The 17,094-nt window shown below is 40.5% G+C and overlaps 1 protein-coding gene across 1 annotated transcript in view; it reads right to left on the bottom strand.

The window, feature by feature from the left end:
- The window catches only part of TRPM3 (transient receptor potential cation channel subfamily M member 3), a 335,439-nt gene that overhangs the window by 46,565 nt on the left and 271,780 nt on the right, over nt 1-17,094 (bottom strand). The window contains exons 20-22 of the mRNA XM_019517468.1: nt 16,757-16,885; nt 14,689-14,940; nt 5,884-6,058 (exon numbers count right to left, since the gene is read on the bottom strand). Coding sequence (XP_019373013.1) covers nt 5,884-6,058; nt 14,689-14,940; nt 16,757-16,885 — 556 coding nt within the window. The remainder of the gene's footprint in view (nt 1-5,883; nt 6,059-14,688; nt 14,941-16,756; nt 16,886-17,094) is intronic.

Below are 17,094 nucleotides of genomic sequence, written 5' to 3'. Positions count from 1 at the left end.
AGGCTTGAGGCCCCCTTGCCTCTATTCGACTGGAAGCACTGACTGAAGTGCTAGGGCAGAGGTAGGCAATCCCCAGCATTGTGGCACTCAAAGGAATTTTGCTTGGCACACGTGCCTCTGGGTGGATGGCAGGAAGGGGCCAGGGCTACACGGCAACAGCAAGGATTGGGCCCCTTGTGGCTCCCTCGTTAGCCGCCCCGGCACACCAACATCTTACAAGTTGAAGTTGTGGGTGTTTTCGGCACTCTGCCCAAAAATGTTGCTGACACCTGTGCTAGGGTCTCAAGCCACACGCAGCAGCTGCCCCTGGCATGTATGCCACAGGTTGGCTCCTCCACCACCCTAGAAAATACTATTAGGGAAATGGGATATGGCATTCAGCTTAGCAATTGAAAATGAATAATATTGTGATCCTTGTAATTCATTTTTTACCTTGGGTCATGCTAAAATTTTCTTTCAAGTGCCCCTCCTGTCCTGCATGGTTGGTGCCTTTAGTCTCAATTTATAATGAGTCTACTGATTCAACACTTGCTCCCTCTAATTTTTGTTGCCTCTCTTCTCTCTACCTTAAAAATAACAATGAAACAAAACACCTAAGGGTAATTTTAAGGTCAAAGGAGTGCTCGGAGGCTGAAAATTGCTCCTGTGCACGTGGGCACAGTGAGACTGAAATGGAGCATAGCCTTGTGTGAATTTTATCCCATGCATCTGTCTAGCATACCAAAATAAATCTGTTGGTGGTGCAGAGCTAATATGTAGTAATTAGAGAAGATCAGGATGTCTTTTATTCAGTCATGTGCAAAATTGCCATGTTATTCCTCATGTTCTGTGTTGATGGTGGCGCTTAAGTAAAAGTCTGAAAGAAGGAGGAGAGGGGTCTATAGGAATGCAATATGATGGGATGCAAATTAGGATAAAATCTACAGGACTTATTTATAGTAGCCCCTTTACCCCTGCCTCACAGCATAAGGTGACATTAAGGCAGATGGAAATGTAATTTATGCTCACTTTTAAGCCCTCTCAGGCTGTCAGAAAGTTGTGAAGTGGGTTTGGGCACATGAGAACTGGGTCCATGGCATGTAATAGAGCAATGTATCCTTCCTATAGAATTCTCTTTACAAGACACAATTTTCTCTTCAACTCAATTGGAAATAAGTATCTTATTTTGAATTACACACTAGACAAATTCAGTATGCAAGACGCTGAGTTAAAATACAATAGGTGCTATTCAAAAAACCCCTCAATATCTACCAACAGCGTTCAAGGTTATTCAGTATCCTAAATTCAGGAAAAATGCTAAATGGGGACAAAATTTGGTTTTTTAATGATGGCTGTTGTCCATCAAAATGTCATATACAGTTATTATCTCTCCACATTTGATATTACCTACCAAACTCCTATTTATTCACAGGTGCACTATGGACAACATAGCGTTCATAATATCTCCCTGCCTCATATTCTGGAGGTAAAAGGAAAACTGATTCTCTGTGGCAAATGAGTGTTTTGTGTTTCTGTTGGGATTGCCAACAGTGGTGTCAAATAGTGCAAATTGCAAGGGGCAATTTTATAATGAGGATACATGTCCACCAGGAAGGACATTAGAATAAAAGTTAGCCATCTTTTTGGTTGCGTAGCCATTGGTTATCTCTATCAGTTGATCCTCACTGGATTAGAAATGACAGGTTAAAAGTGAAGAGCATCCATAGCGCATCATCAATTCCCTGACTTAAATATCTTTTTTTTTTACCAACAAACAATATTGTGAAGATTGTGCCTGACTGAGAGAAACTGCTTTTGAATTTGAATTTTTGGGCCAACTTCATCTTCTTGTTTTTAACTTATTTTAAAATTTAAATTTGTTCTGAATACAGTCCTAAAAGCTTTCCTCTATTGATTATTATGTATGACTGACTGATAAACATCAATCAATACACGTATAGTAGTTATATATTCATAAACAGACACACACACACGTGTATGTGTGTATGTATGTATGCGTGTATGTGTATGTGTTTCATAGGCAATAGAACCTACATATAATAACATATTATTATAATTATTATATGGTAGTAATGATAATATATTACTATGACTTACTCCCAAAAGTGAGGAGTTCTGACCTCATGTTTTGAATTACAAGTGAGATTAAATGTCCACGCTGCATTGTTGAGCATCTATGCATGTTTCAATTAAGAGAATTTTTTCCACATGAAATGAACACTGGCACTTATTGTGAAAAGCACATACATATATAGATATAGGCAGAACATGCATTTGATTAGAACAATACACATAGTTGGTGTTTTAAGAGCACAGTATTTTGTGATAAAATTAAAAATAACATATCCAATGGATGGAGAGGCTCCCCCCACCCCGATGAAGTGGATCCAGATAGTGGATCTGTCAGTGTTACGGCATGCTTCACAAATCAACAGAAAGTGATCAAAAGAAAAAGAAGTCAAAATATTTTTGAGTAGCATAAACTATTTGTACATTTCTCAAGTAGACAAAAGGAACCTTTAGAACACAGTGCCACAATGGAGCAGGCCAGCACCCAGCACCCTATCTGCATCCAGAATATGTGGTCAAAATAAAAACATGAAAAAACCCCAGAACTATCTTTTCTTTTTTAAATATTAAATTGAAAAGTCCCAAGCTGTGAAGTATGATTATATCTCAGAGGGTAACTCAACAGTTTTTAGAACAGGCATATAATCACATTTGAGAAAGTACAAATACTTTAGAGTACTCAAAATAGAATACAGTGGCTGATTTAGCTTAGAACAGTGCGGGGAAAAATATGGCAGTAAATTTCCAAACAGTGGAAAAAATAAGTGTCCAAAAAGTTAACACAACATGTGTCAATTACATGAGTTAGTTGATTCCACTGGATAACATTTTCTAGACAATTTATTTTCACACGTGTGTAACGTGTACTGAAAATCTCTAAGAGACAGTGGCAAATTCTAAAATCCTCCATAGTTTCTCTCTCTCTCTCTCTCAGAAAGAAGGAATTAGGACTAGCTCTTATGGGGCGCTTGTACACATGATGGGGGTTTAGTCCTCTAAATTGAAACAGTGAGTTTTTAATTGTGATGATTAAAAACCCACTGTTTCAATTTAGGGGTTTCTGTCACTGTTACGGTGAGGGACCTGATCTTTTTTTTTTGTTTTTTTTTTTGCAGAGCCTGCCTGTGTCTCCCACAGCCAGGAGGCAGGTTGCTTGCAGACTGAGCATCCCCTGAGCTGCAGAGGTGGCCCTGATCCTTCCCTTTGTGGTGACAGTGCCCCCTGGGGCCAGCTGTTGGGGGTTGCTAGTAAGCCGGGGTGTCCCAGCTTGGAGATCTACCCCACCAGATCTAACTCTTCCCTGAGCCCACCCAAGGAGCAGCGCTCTGCGGGCTTCCAGCAGGCGGCTTGCAGAAGACTTGGATCTGGCAGGCTGCTGCCTCCAAGCTGAGGCAGCCCCCAGCTTGCTAGCACTCGGTGACCCCAGGGGACGCTGCCACCATTGAGGGAAGGACAGGGGCCCTCTGCAGCACAGGGCCTGTGTGGCCCGCCAGCAGCTTGTGCAGGCAGGCTCCACCAGGAAACAAAAAAAGGGGCAAGAGGCCCAATCCTCTCTTTTTTTTTTTGCAGAGCCTGCCTGCCCCTCCTGCAGCTGGGGGGTGAGCTTCCGGTGGGCCCTGAGCTGTGCGGGCCCCTGGTGCTTCCCTCCATGATGGCAATGCCCCTCAGGGATGCCCAGGTGGGTAGGTAGTGGGTGGGTGCTGTCCCAACTCAGAGGAAGCACCCATCCCAATCCAACTGTTCCCCAAGCTCAAGCTGTCAAACGGCTGCAATGTTACAAATAGCTACATTGCAAACTAAACTACATGCAGCTGTTGTTTAGTTTGCAATGTAACAAATTCATTTAAATTGTAATAAAACCCTGCACATGCACAGCATGATGCAATTAAACCTCAAAAACGGTCTTTTTTTGTCACGTGTACAAGTCCCCAAGGATTCTCTGTAGACCTCCTCTGCCTCAACCTCTAGGTTCCTCTTCCTGCGAGAGAGGGATAATACAACTCCTTTTATACCTGGCTGAAGTGAATATAACACATGTCTCTCTAGGACTCAGCACTAATTACATTGGTACCTTGAGGCATTGAATACCTGTCTGATTCACCAGGTAAGCCCTGTGGCCTCATTCAAGGAAATAGAACCTGCCACACTGTTTTAGAGGTTAAAGTTACTTTCTTTCTTGGGTTTCTGGGTTCTAAACTACAATCAGCACATCATTAAAAAAAAAAAAGAAAATCTTTTTATCCAGCCAGATTGCCACATTTGTTGCACTATGCTAGTTTCTTAGTACAACATCAATAAATGGCCACTTGTAGAGGGACAGACAGAAGTCCATTTGTGAAAGCAAGCCACAGCTTACAGGGGAAAATATCACCCCTCCCAATTATTATACCCTTACAGTGCTCTTGGAACGAAATGGATTTCTGGAAAAAAATAAATGAAAGATGGAACCAAGTGGAAAGCTAAATGCATGGAGAAATTCTCTGGTTTCAGGCTTTTAATTTGCTTGCACACATGCCATGCTGCCTTTGTGGACAAAATGGAGAGGTGATTGGAAAAGGAGATTCCAGTTGCATCAGGTGGTACAGAAGGTTGTGCTTATTAGGAGCAAGACAGAATGCAAAGATGTGTGCTCTCCGTGTGACATTTCAAGTAGCACATACTGTATATCTGAAAACTCTTGGTGGTGGTGGGGAATTAATTGAGTTACTGAGATGTTTATTATTTATGGAGATAAACAATTAGGAAGAATCAAACCACCTTTTTGTTCTAACTCTTCCAGTGCTGAAGGAACACACACTTTATCATGAAAAACACTCTCTTATGGCAGTATCCAGAATAAGAACTGATATACGAACGTAGATTGACTGCATTCTATCTGTTGTTGGAAGAGATATTAATTTGTAAATGCTGCCAAGAACTATGCATGTTTAAGCAGAAATGAAGGGGCCGAGCATTTCTGCATGTCAATGTTTGTTAAAGATATGATATATCTGATTTTCAGTTTGTTCCATTCCTCACACTGCTTCATTTCACATGCTCACTTATCTTCTGTGGCAAGCTACATCAGGTGGCACCAGGAGGTTTAATTTAAATAGAAAGCTGGCATTTTCTGGATTGCCAGGCAAATGAATCCTGAAGAGAGCACATCTGAGATAGTGGCTTCATTCTATTTACACTGACCTCTCAATAAATAAGTAATAAAATAGAATTATAATAGTGTATTTGTGGTCCCCAAAGTGTTATATCACATAATTTAACATGAACGGTGACAATGGTAGTGAACAAGGTCACAGAGGAAGGGGAATAGAATGGATCAAACCCTTGGCTAGGGTAAAGCAGTGCAATTCCATTCAGTCCAGCACAGCGACATTGATTTATGTCAGCCAAAGACCTGGCCCAGAATTTTCACAGTGGATATTCAATATCAAGCTGAATAAAATGTGTTAGCTCCAAAATCAAATCAATGGATGAAAATAAGGAGTGGATTATTATTTCCTAGCTATACCAATGAAGTTATCATGGATACCTAGGATTTTCCCCCTAACATCAAAGAGGAATCACTTAAATGATATGAGATAAATTTATCATTAGAGATTTATTATTAAGTCATTAGAAAGTGCCACTGACACCTTCTAAAATTGACGCCCCACTATTAATAGCCACTGATAATAGCTTTTTTATGAGCATCTTCTGTGATGAATGAGTCCTCTACCCTGAGCCATTTATTGAAAACATACAAACAATCTTGTAAGACATCACCTGATCAAAGTTTGGTACCTGACTTTGGAGTATGAGAATCATAAACTTGCTTACGGTCTATCTGGTCTGCAAACACTTCCCCATAGATCATCCAATAAGGCATGTAAAATATGTTCTTTGCCAGCTTCCATGAAGGCTCTTCATTGGGGAACAGAATTGCCTGTCTTGCAACACCAAAGCTCATCAGAACCACCAACATAATGATGACAAAATACATCATGTCTATCATCTGAAAAGTACAGGATGGAAAAAGAGAGAAAGAGAGGAGGGGGAGGGGGGAAGTATTAGAGAGAGTTATTTGACTACAATTAAACTATGGTATGATTGAAAAATGGTTTGTAAAGTTCATGAGTGTGGTTTTCAAAAATTATTTCTGAGACTACTACCTCCGTTTTACACAGAGGCAAGAATTCTTGAGGGCCTTTATACATCTGCACAGAAATTTATCAGTGTAGACACTAAGGGTGTTTTTACACATGCTCCAAGGGCACCTTAATTATAGTGGTTCTGAGAGCCGCTTTAATTAAACTGCCCATAGCATGTTGTGTATCAGTGTCCCTGTGCTTCATAATAGCGGCAGGGGCACTTTAGTTAAAGCTCATTCGACAAGCTTTAAAATGCCCCACTACTATTTTGAAGTGTGGAGACACTGATACATGAGATGAGGAGGCTGGCTGGAGCACACTATTTAGCACACTCCAGCAGACTTGATTAATTGAGTCTGCTCTGATGCACTGTAATTACAGCATATACCCTGAGGAAGAGTATCGTGATACCCCAAATCTTGCCTATGTCTATCCCAGATATGTGGTTCTTCCAATATAAGATATAACCCACAAGAATTCTTCCTTTTTGTATATCTCTTGGACCATCATGGCAACAATATCACCTCAACACTACCACTTTTACACATACAAGCTGTTCAAAGGTGGGGATTGGGGACTTTGGGTTCATTGTTCTTGCCTGAGTTGATTTGCATCTCGACTTTCAATGCTCAGGACCCATAGGTTTGGTAAGATAAGCTGCCTTTTGACTGCCCAAGTTATCAGGGATGATTACAACTTCACTGCTGCTTATGGCTCAGTCTTGGCAAGATGAAGCATAAGTTTTTGTGGCAAGTGGTGCATTGGCTAAGGTCACAGCAGGAATAATTTGTGGCAGAACAGCCTCTTGCAACATTATGGACTGGCACAGTAGTTACTGGTAAGGTGACAAAGTTGGTATATTGACAGAAATAGAGATTAGTATATTTACTAGGTGTCTAGCAGAGGATGGAGTGCTTAGAGGAAGGGGAAATTTTCAAAAGGTGATATACAAATAACCCAGGGGGCTCAACTCTGTATCTCCACTGTCTGGCATCTCATTAGAGTATGAAAATCCCTACTTATTGGCTGCAGAATGTATTCAGAGAAGTGCTTAGAAAAAGTTGAATATTCTCAGTGTCCCAAATGCATACAGTAGGCACAAGAAGTACTGCTTAGCTGTAGGTGTGAGAACCCTAAGGGAAAGCATTAGAGGATGGGAAACTCCTGGGAGTGCCTGTAACATCTCTCGTAAGTGCTATATAAACTAAAACATAACTAAGGTAACAACTTATCTGAACATAAAAAACTGGGGAGCAACTGTAGAACTCTCTATAAAGTCCTGTAGTCTTTTGGCTGCATCTACATGAGATGCTGACTGTGCACTAGCCTGTGATTACTTTGCAGTAACATTGCATGGCAGGAAGCATGATGTGATGCTATTGCGCAGTAGTCATGAGCTCCTATGCAGTCAGTGTCACAAAAAAGCCATTCCTTAGTGCAAATGTGCAGTAACTCCAGTATACATGCCAGAGTATGTAGTGTACATATTAGTATGTATGTATGTATTAGTACTCCAGTATAAACAAGTACTAAATAGTTGTGCAGTAACAACTGCACAGTCAGCGTCTCATGTAGACATAGCCTACATGTGCTTATCATGAGTAAGCAAATTGCACCAAATAAACAAAAAGCAACCCAAATCTTTGCCCAAAACTTGACCTAACTACTTTTGAGGCTTAAAAAAGGTTTGGTTAACATATGGGAGGAAGGGGAAGATTTTCAAGACAATTCTGTGCTTTGTGGTTCTAGCTGCAATTGGGAATTGCTTTGGAAATCATACAGAAGCGTGCACTTATAGTTTCAAATTAGCATGAAGTCACAACCCTTGTAAACTGGCTCCCTGGTTCTCTGCAGCCACCTGCAGGTGGACAAGCTCAGCTCAAGGGCTGATAGATACAGAGGAGTATGACACAGGTTAGAGGAGGCTGAGGAGGAGCACAGCACTACAGTGACATATATGGAAGTGCTGGAATTGCTGCCAAATACCTCAAATAAATAGAGAATAGGGGTCAAAACGTGTCCGGAAAGCTCACCTTACTGCAAGGGGGGAGAAAGAGAGAGAGGAGAGACAGAGGAGAGAGCAAGAAACTCAAACAGAAAGGATAAATGCATTTCTGTATTTGTACTGAGACTCAGGCCAGAGTGAAGGGAAGGGACTGGTGGGAGAAGGGTCTGGCTGGAGATACTATGAGGAGCTTGAAAGGAAAGAATTGAGGAATGTTTCATTTTCTCATGGGGTTGAGCCATTAGGAACACATTACTCCAGTGTGCACTGGCTCCCAATACTTTTCTGGGCACAATTCAAGGTGTTGGTTTTGACTTATAAGGCCCTAAAGGTTCCACCTCAATTCCTACGGTCAGCTGAGAGCCACCTCCTGCAAGTATCATAGGTGCACAAAGCTCACTTCACAGAAGAAGTGGGAGGTCATTCTTGGTAATAGTTCCTCTGCTTTGGAACTCCCTTCCCATCATAGTTTATCAGAGCCCAAGCCTGGACATCTTCCAAAACCTTTTTATTTGGGCAGGTGTTTAGCAAGCAAGGTAATTTGGGGTATTGTTTGGGAAGTTTTTATTATAGAATTAAATATCTCATTAAATACTTTATCTGATTTTATGAGTTACACATTTCCCAGTAAGCCTCCCTAAGCATTTTTTTTGGTCAAGGACTGTGTGCAAATCTAATAAATACATGCATAAATAAAACCAAAGGGATGAAAAAAATGAAAACAAATATTGAGATGGAATGACAGGAAAAGGAGGAAGATGGGAACCAAAGAGAGATGAAGTATAATGAACATATATAAAAAGTAAAGGACACTTTGTGATTAGCATATTTCACTGTATTTATTGGTATGTGCAAATGTAATTGAATGCTATTGGGGAAGAAGAGAGATACAGTTTGAGACCTATATTCTGGATGGTGGTGGAGGGTTTTGTTCTGCATAAAAATACTGATAAAGGAACCACTTGGGGCTAAAACATGTTTGACAGCAATACTGGCAAAATACCTAAATAGTTTTGAGAAAGGGCTCAATCAGTTTATGAAGGGGACTGTATGTGACATGGGTTACCTGTGATGGCAGAAAATTGGACTGGATGACCACAGGTGGTCCTTCTATTCCTGTGCTCCTTGAAGTGTTAATCTTAATTAAGAAAGACCATTTGAAGACCATGATGAAAGATGAGGCCCAGCAGTTTTTCACACCTCAGTCTTTACTGATATCCAGAGAAAAAAGGTGGAGGGAAGCACATTGCCAGTTTTTTTCTCTCTGAGTTCAGGCAGGTGGACATACATTTCAGGCAAGTAATCAAAACATTTGATGGTTATCTGAAGCTATCACAGAAAAGCTCTTAACCTTCCCCTGGATACTTAACAGCATTCATGGTGCTAGAACCCTTCCTAATAGAAACAAGAATTCTTTTTTTTTTTCCGGTCATTTTATACATAAGCAGCACAGTAGGTATCTTCAGTCCTTTTCATGGGCCTAGTCTAAAGCTTGTTGATGAGTCTTTCCATTGACTTTAGCATGTTTGCCTGTTGTGTTAAATTACAATAGCTAGTTTAACTGTTTGCTTCACTTTTACTCGTCTGAACATTTTAATCATTTATCTAGAAAAGCTCCTGGAACTAGTAAAATGCAACTCAGTCCTGTATCAATATACTTAATAGAGCTCTGAATGTATAAAATCAGCCTCACTGTAATTCTTAACTTGTTGACAAAGAAATAAAGTTTGGAGGCTGAAGTGTGTATGCAAAGGTAGCTAACTCATTTCTTACTCTCTTGACAGCATGTCAGAGCCATTTCATTCTACCCACAAATGGAAAGGGTGTAATTATATTATCGTCTAAAAATCAAAGAGATAGATTTTGATGAACATATTCAATCACTGAAATAAGTAGAAAAATCAGGTATTTCTCAGGCACTTGCTTTACATCTCTTTACTTTTGTTTTATACCATCACTTTTAACTCACATGTGCCCCTTCCCTTTCTTGATTAAACTTAAATTGAAAAATTGCATATACTGTTTAATGTGTATTTAATATTTTAATAATCAGCAATGCAAATTATTTCTTATTTATCCTGTAGTAGCACCCAAAGAGCCCAGTAAGAATTGGTGCTGTACAGACACAGATAAAGAGGCAGTCCTTAATTTACTTATGTACACTGAAATCAATGCAATAGGAGGAGGAGTGAAGCCAGAGAGAGGTGTCTGATGCCTGGAGTTTCTACAACTTTGCTTATAATTTAAGCTCCAGCGTAAATATAAACCATGTGCAGATCCAGATTCTACACATTTTTGAGAATCTGTCCTTACAATATATTTAATCCACTAAATTTTCCATCGTGATGTGCATCCCACATGTGTGCCATGAAAGATGTTAACTATAACCCAAGGAACTAAAATGAACCATAGATTGAACAAAAATGTAGCCAGTGAACCAAACAGCCCAGAGCAAGCAGGTGCAAATCCCATAGAAGTCTATGCATGATATGAATAGGACTGACAGGTTTTATATTGGCCAGAAAACAAGTGTGAGTTACAAATTTGTGCCACTCACACCAGTTGGGCAGTCAGTGAATGGGCAAAATGAATATGTTGGAAATGACTGAGTGCATAAAAACAAGGGCTTTTGGGGGGTCTGCTACAGACCACCAAACCAGGAGGATGTGGTGAATGAGGGTTTCTTCAAAGAGCTAGTGCAAGCTTCCTAATCACAGGCCCTGGGTCTCATGGGGGACTTCAATCACTATGCTGGGACAGCTGGTGGGAGAGCAATACAGCAGTGCACAGGCAATCCAGGATGTTTTTGGAAAGTGTTGGGGACAACCTCCTGGCGCAAGTGCTGGAAAGGCCAACTAGGGGCCATGCTCTTCTTGATCTGCTGCTCATAAACAGGGAAGAATTGTTAGAGAAGATAGCAATGAACGGCAACTCGGGCAGAAGCGACCACAGGATGATTTGAGTTCAGGATCCTGAGGAAAGGAAGGAAGGAGAGCAGCAAAGTAAGGACCTTGGACTTCAGAAAACCAGACTTGGCTTGGAAGGGTACTCTTCACCAAGGTAAAACACAAAAGTGAAGCTTATAAGAAGTGGAAACTTGCACAAACAACCAGAGAGGAGTACAAGAGTATTGCTTGGGCATGCAGGGATGAAGTCAGGAAGGCCGAAGTGCAATTGGAGTTGAAGCTAGCAAGGGATGTGGAGGGTAACAAGAAGGGTTACTACAAGTATGTCAGCAACAAGCTGAGGATCAGGGAAAGTGTGGTTCCTTTACTAAATGGGGGGAGGCAAGCTAGTGACAAAGGATACACAAAAGGCTGAAGTACTCAATGCTTTTTTCACCTCAGTCTTCACAGGCAAGGGCAGCTACCAGACTACTGTACAGGGCATCACAGTCTGGGGAGGAGGTGAGCATCCAGCACTGGAGAAAGAACAGATTAGGGACTAGCTGGAAAAGCTGGATGTGTACGAGTCCATGGAGCCAGACAGGAGGCACCTGAGTATGCTTAGGGAGCTGGCTAATGTGATTGCAGAGTTGCTAGCCACCATCCTTGAAAACTCCTGGTGACGGGGAGCGGTCCTAGATGATTGGAAAAGGGCAAATATACTGCCCATTCTTTAAGAAAAGGAAGAAGGAGGATTCTGGGAACAACTGACCAGTCAGCCTCACCCCAGTCCTGGGAAAAATCATGAAGCAGATCCTCAAGGAATCCATTTCTAAGTACTTGGAGGAGAACAAGGTGATTAGGAACAGTCAGCGTGGATTTACCAAGGGCAAATCTTGCCTGACCAACCTGATTGCCTTCTATGATGAGATGATTGGCTCTGTGGATGCAGGAAGACCAGTGGATGTGATATATCTTGACTTTAGCAAGGCTTTTGATACACTCTCCCACAACATTTTTGCAAGCAAATTAAGGAAGTATGGGTTGAATGAGTGGACTGTAAGGTGGATAGAAAACTGGCTAGATCATCAGGCTCAAAGCGTAGTAGACAATGGCTCAATGTCTATTTGGCAGTCAGTATCAAGTGGAGTGCCCCCAGAGGTTGGTCCTGGGTCCAGTTTTGAACAAGGAGCAATGGTCTCAAGTTTCAGCAAGGGAAGTTTGGGTTAGAAAACTCCCTGGGAGGGTAGCAAAACACTGGAACATGTTCCCTAGAGAGGTTGTGGAATCTCCATCCTTGGAGATTTTTAAGACCCAGCTAGACAAAATCTTGGCTGGGATGATCTAGTTGGGGATGGCTCTGGTTTGAGCAGGGGGTTAGACTAGATAACCTCCTAAGGTGCCTTCCAACCCTCATTTCTTTGATCCTATGATTCTAAGGATGAAGTAGGAAAACTAAATAGCAAGAGGGTGTAAGATAAAACAGCCTCCCCCTACTTTGTGTCCATAACAGCTCCTGTGCTTTGAGAGCTAAATTCAACTCAACTAAAGGGGCGGGGGGAAGGAGTGACCATATTAATGCCATTGCCAAATTTCCCAACTTATGGGGAGACCCACAGGCCAGATGTGATGCTCCACAGGCTACATTTGGCCTGCAGGCCAGACATTGAGCACCACTGCTATAGACTAACAAGGTGGTGTAGAGTAATACTCACTGTGCACAAGCAGGGATGTCAAAGAGATGCTAACTACATCAGTTTTTCTACTTTTACCCATTTCTAGGCCCTCCTGCACCCAAAGTACAACATACACCATCATTTCTGTCACTGCTGAATTGGGCCTAGTGGCAGTTATGTCAATCAATCATTATGTGGACTGTCAGAGCCTGAACCATTAGGGGCCTATCAATCTGTCATCTTAAACTAGTTTTCAGGCTGCTGTTGTTGACAATATGAGCATAATTAAGTGCCTGTTTTGGCTTTAGTGGTAAAACAGAGGAATACATAGCTATTTGGCATTTTTCTTTAGCTTTATGAAACAAACAGCATCAGACATAATGGTCATTTGTATCAGATCCTTTTGTCCTTCTTCTCATCCTTGAATCCTGTTTTCTCATTCTAGCAATCTACAGCTGCATGAACAGAACTACTGAGTGCTTTGTAGGTAACTGCAGTTCTGGGAGGTCCCGCTATGTAATCGTGGTTTCCTTGGCTTCCCTCGTGGAAGTCATAGATTCTCAAAATCCTTTTCTTCAGGAAATGCTAGTTTTCAAACAGCCTCTGTTGTGGTCTGGTCTTTCTCTCTCTCTTAAAAACATTCTTTCTCTTTGATTTTACACTAATCAGCCTGGGGACTTACTCCCATGCACCAAACAGACAGTGACCTTATTGCATTTGTAACACTGGCAGGAAGAGAGCCAATAATGGGACTTGTATTCAGTCTTTGTATATCATAGATCATGGGGTGTTTCTGGTATTCTCATCTTGAAGTACTGGGGGGAAGGGCAAGCGTTTGAATATGAGAGAAGAGATATGTTCGGTCTTCATGTAAGTTGATTGAGCTGTGTCTGTTGTATGTATTCAGTATATACCATGGAAAATTAGGGTCACAAAAGAATACTTCCAAATTATAATATACTATTTGCTTTACTATTAATAAAAACATGAATATGTGTTATTTGCAAAGTTAATATTTACTTTGCCCGTATTTATGGTGCATAGGGCCAAGACATATTCAATACTGATTTTTTAAAGTGTGGTTTAATGATCTGAAATACACGAACCAATTCTTAAAAATAAAAGCCAGGGACCTGCACACAAAACATGATAAGCACATAAAACTGGTGAACCCAAAGAGCTAGTCACTTAAGTACCCGTACAGTTTTACATGCAGTAGTGTACTAAACTATAGCTGGCTCTGGCCACTTGGACCTGAGTTTTTGCATTTTGAAAATGTGCTCCTACATACCTAAAACCTAAATTAAGGCCACATTTCTGCTGAGTTTTAAAAAAAATGCAAAAGCTCAGTTATGGTTCTCACACCATTTGTAACTTAATCCTCTTGATATTGTGTATCAGATGTGTACATGCATTCCTGCCCTAGGCATGTGCACTATAGATGAGTTGGAGATGCTGTGGTCACATGGGTGGATTTTCAGATAATCACGGGAAGGGATCCTTTTGGGGGTTCCTGGGGGATGCAGGTTGCCCCTGTGATAGAACCATGCTCTGCAGCAGCAACAGAGACCTCCTCGCAAAACCCATGCAACATGGGTGAGAATTATGATCCTCTACTTTATGCATGGGTAAACTGAGGTACGCAAGAAATTTTCTGTTGAAAGGGAGTCTTTGAGCATGACATGAGAAATATAAAAGCCCGGTTTAATAACCAGTAGAAGGTCAGAGGAGAGAAAGATCCTAATCTCCTATACTGGAGGATAACCTTGGGCATTCTAGTTTGTTTGTCTGCAGCTATAATGGAAAGCAATGATTTTTGGGGTTACATGACAACACTGTTCTGTGAAATATATACAAAAAGAATGTATTGAGTTGAACTGAAACAGAGTCAAACAAAAGCATGGAAAGATCAATGAGACTTCTCTTACCATTTTCCCAATCATCATCACATATGGTCCCAAATACTTGTTCACTCCGAAGATGTCTAACAAACGTATGTACCAGTAAATGATGTTCACGCAGTATATGACTCTCCCGTCACTCCGGAACGGTTGATCCTGCAGGCGAAGCACCATCCCCACAGAGAACAGGAGAATGGCTATGAGATCTGTGACATTCCAGTACTCCTGGAGCCACACCTTTACCTTCTGTAACAGCTTCCCAGGCTCTGACATCAATATCTAAAAGATATGGAAGAGGTAAAGAACCAAGATTTGAACCAACTTCACTAAATGCTAGAGAAAGCCCCAGGTAATCATTGGTATATCACACAGTCCCAAAGTGAGCCGATAGAACCTGATGATGTTTATGGATATCTTACAAGTTTCTGGTGCCTCTTTAGAAATTGGATGGTCTAAGGAATCACGTTCCATCTCTAATCTATGTGCAGGTCAAAAGTTTTTCCTTTATAAAACAAAACAATATATGTCACTCAAATCCATGAGAAAGGACTGGAATTTCAATATCCCTTTCCAATTCTCAAATTGATTGATCCTAATTTGAAGCAGGATTAGGTAGCTGGAAATGTATTGCAGCAGAAAATCCATATTTATGGAAACTACAAAAAAGTGCCCAAAAACTGCATAAAAGTACCGTGGAATTTATGATGAATAATAAGGACCTTAATTTGCATTTCATCCAAAAGATTGATGCTTTTACTTGAACAAACCTTTGACAATAGTGTTCCACAGCTGGGAAAATAATGCATGAAAATCATTCATTCTATGAATTTAGTCACTTCTCTGCAAAATCATGTGTGAGCAGGTTACTGTTTTCCTGAATTTGTCATTTGAAGCTATTCACCAAACGGTTTCCATGAATAATTCCTTGCCATTAGCTTGTTTGCAAGCAGCTTGCTTTGAGTAGTCTATATTTAGAATTTGAGCATGTTCGAGCAGACTCATACGGTATATTTTTGCTCCTTGAAAAGAACAAGTGCAATTCTTAGAATTAGGTTTTCAGTATGGATTTCAGATTATTTTTCTATGAATAATCTCCAATATTCACTTAGAACTCTAGCTTCACAAGCATTCTTGCTGGAATATTTGTGGAGAGAACAGCTGAAGTGAATGATTAGAAAAGAAAAGAAACAAATATTCACAAAAAATATTTAACTGAATTCCAATGTAGCTGTTTACCAGTGCTGTGGAGCCCTCTTGTGGTTGCTTACTGATGTCTTTTTCTTTAATGCAATATGTTCATCACAATCCACTCAACCAATGTCCTACCCCATCATGCTGTAATTCTATTTATTTTATTTATAACTATAATCTACTGTAAATCTTTTTGAAGGCAATATTCAGTTTTAAGCAACTGTTTTAAAATACCTTTCTCAGTAGTCCTCAGAGGCATTTAAAAATACATTTACTGGTGAAAAATACAAATACAACACCAAATTCACCCCAGGGGTATAAGTGTGCCCCATTCATAGTAGTCAATGGAAGCTGCATCTATTAATGTTAGAGCAGAATTTGGCCTTTGGTATCACTATGCAATAAATACAGATTAGGCCAAGTAAAAAGGACACAGCAGTAGCTACAGGGAGAGAGGGAGGAGGGGCAGAGGTTGATAAAATTCTGCACAGTCTATATCTTATAGCATTTTAATGCAATCATAAATATGTTTCTTTTTGTCTCTGCATCCTTTAGACTCTTTTGGGAAATGCATGCTATAAGTTGAGACAATTATTGAATAAATATATGTCAATTAATAAAGGGAAGTCACCCCCAAGCTGTTTCATAAACTAGGGATGTTATTTAGGTGAGGGGTTTTTGTTACTATCTCATCCTTAAATCTCTTCCCCTGCCTCAGAAACCCAAGCTTCCCTCAGAAACCCACTAAAAATTCCAATGCCTCCTCTGCTTTTCTGGAAAAAAAACATTACATTTGTGGTAAACCCTCCCCAACAGCATGCTCAGAGAAAAACAATGAATATCTAAAAATGTGAAAAACATTTGAGCTTATTTTCTGGTTTTGGATCTCTCAGGCTGATTTTACCTCTCTCATTTTCTCTATTCCCAGTGTGAAAATATAAGAAATCACTATCCATTCCTGTGTAGAAGGCCAGCGATCCATCTTCACTAACACAATGTAGTTGAACAGCATCAGATACCCGATATATGCCAGCTGTAAGACAAAGAAAACTGCCCCTGGCATCAATAGCCACACAATAATAATTAATAATAATAGGGAACTTAGTGCCACCAAGATGGCTTTGTAACCTTAATTTCAAATTCTGACTATCATATTTCTGCAAACAGAGAGGAGTCATCAACTACAAATTAAATCTGCACTTCCTTGTTCGCTTGCTCAGGTTTGTCATTACCTGGTGTAAT

Source organism: Gavialis gangeticus, unplaced genomic scaffold (assembly GCF_001723915.1).
Source record: "Gavialis gangeticus isolate Ggan-Ray unplaced genomic scaffold, GavGan_comp1, whole genome shotgun sequence".
Taxonomy (NCBI): Eukaryota; Metazoa; Chordata; order Crocodylia; family Gavialidae; genus Gavialis; species Gavialis gangeticus.
The sequence above is the reverse complement of the archived record's forward strand: the minus strand, read 5'-3'. Positions and strand labels throughout refer to the sequence as shown.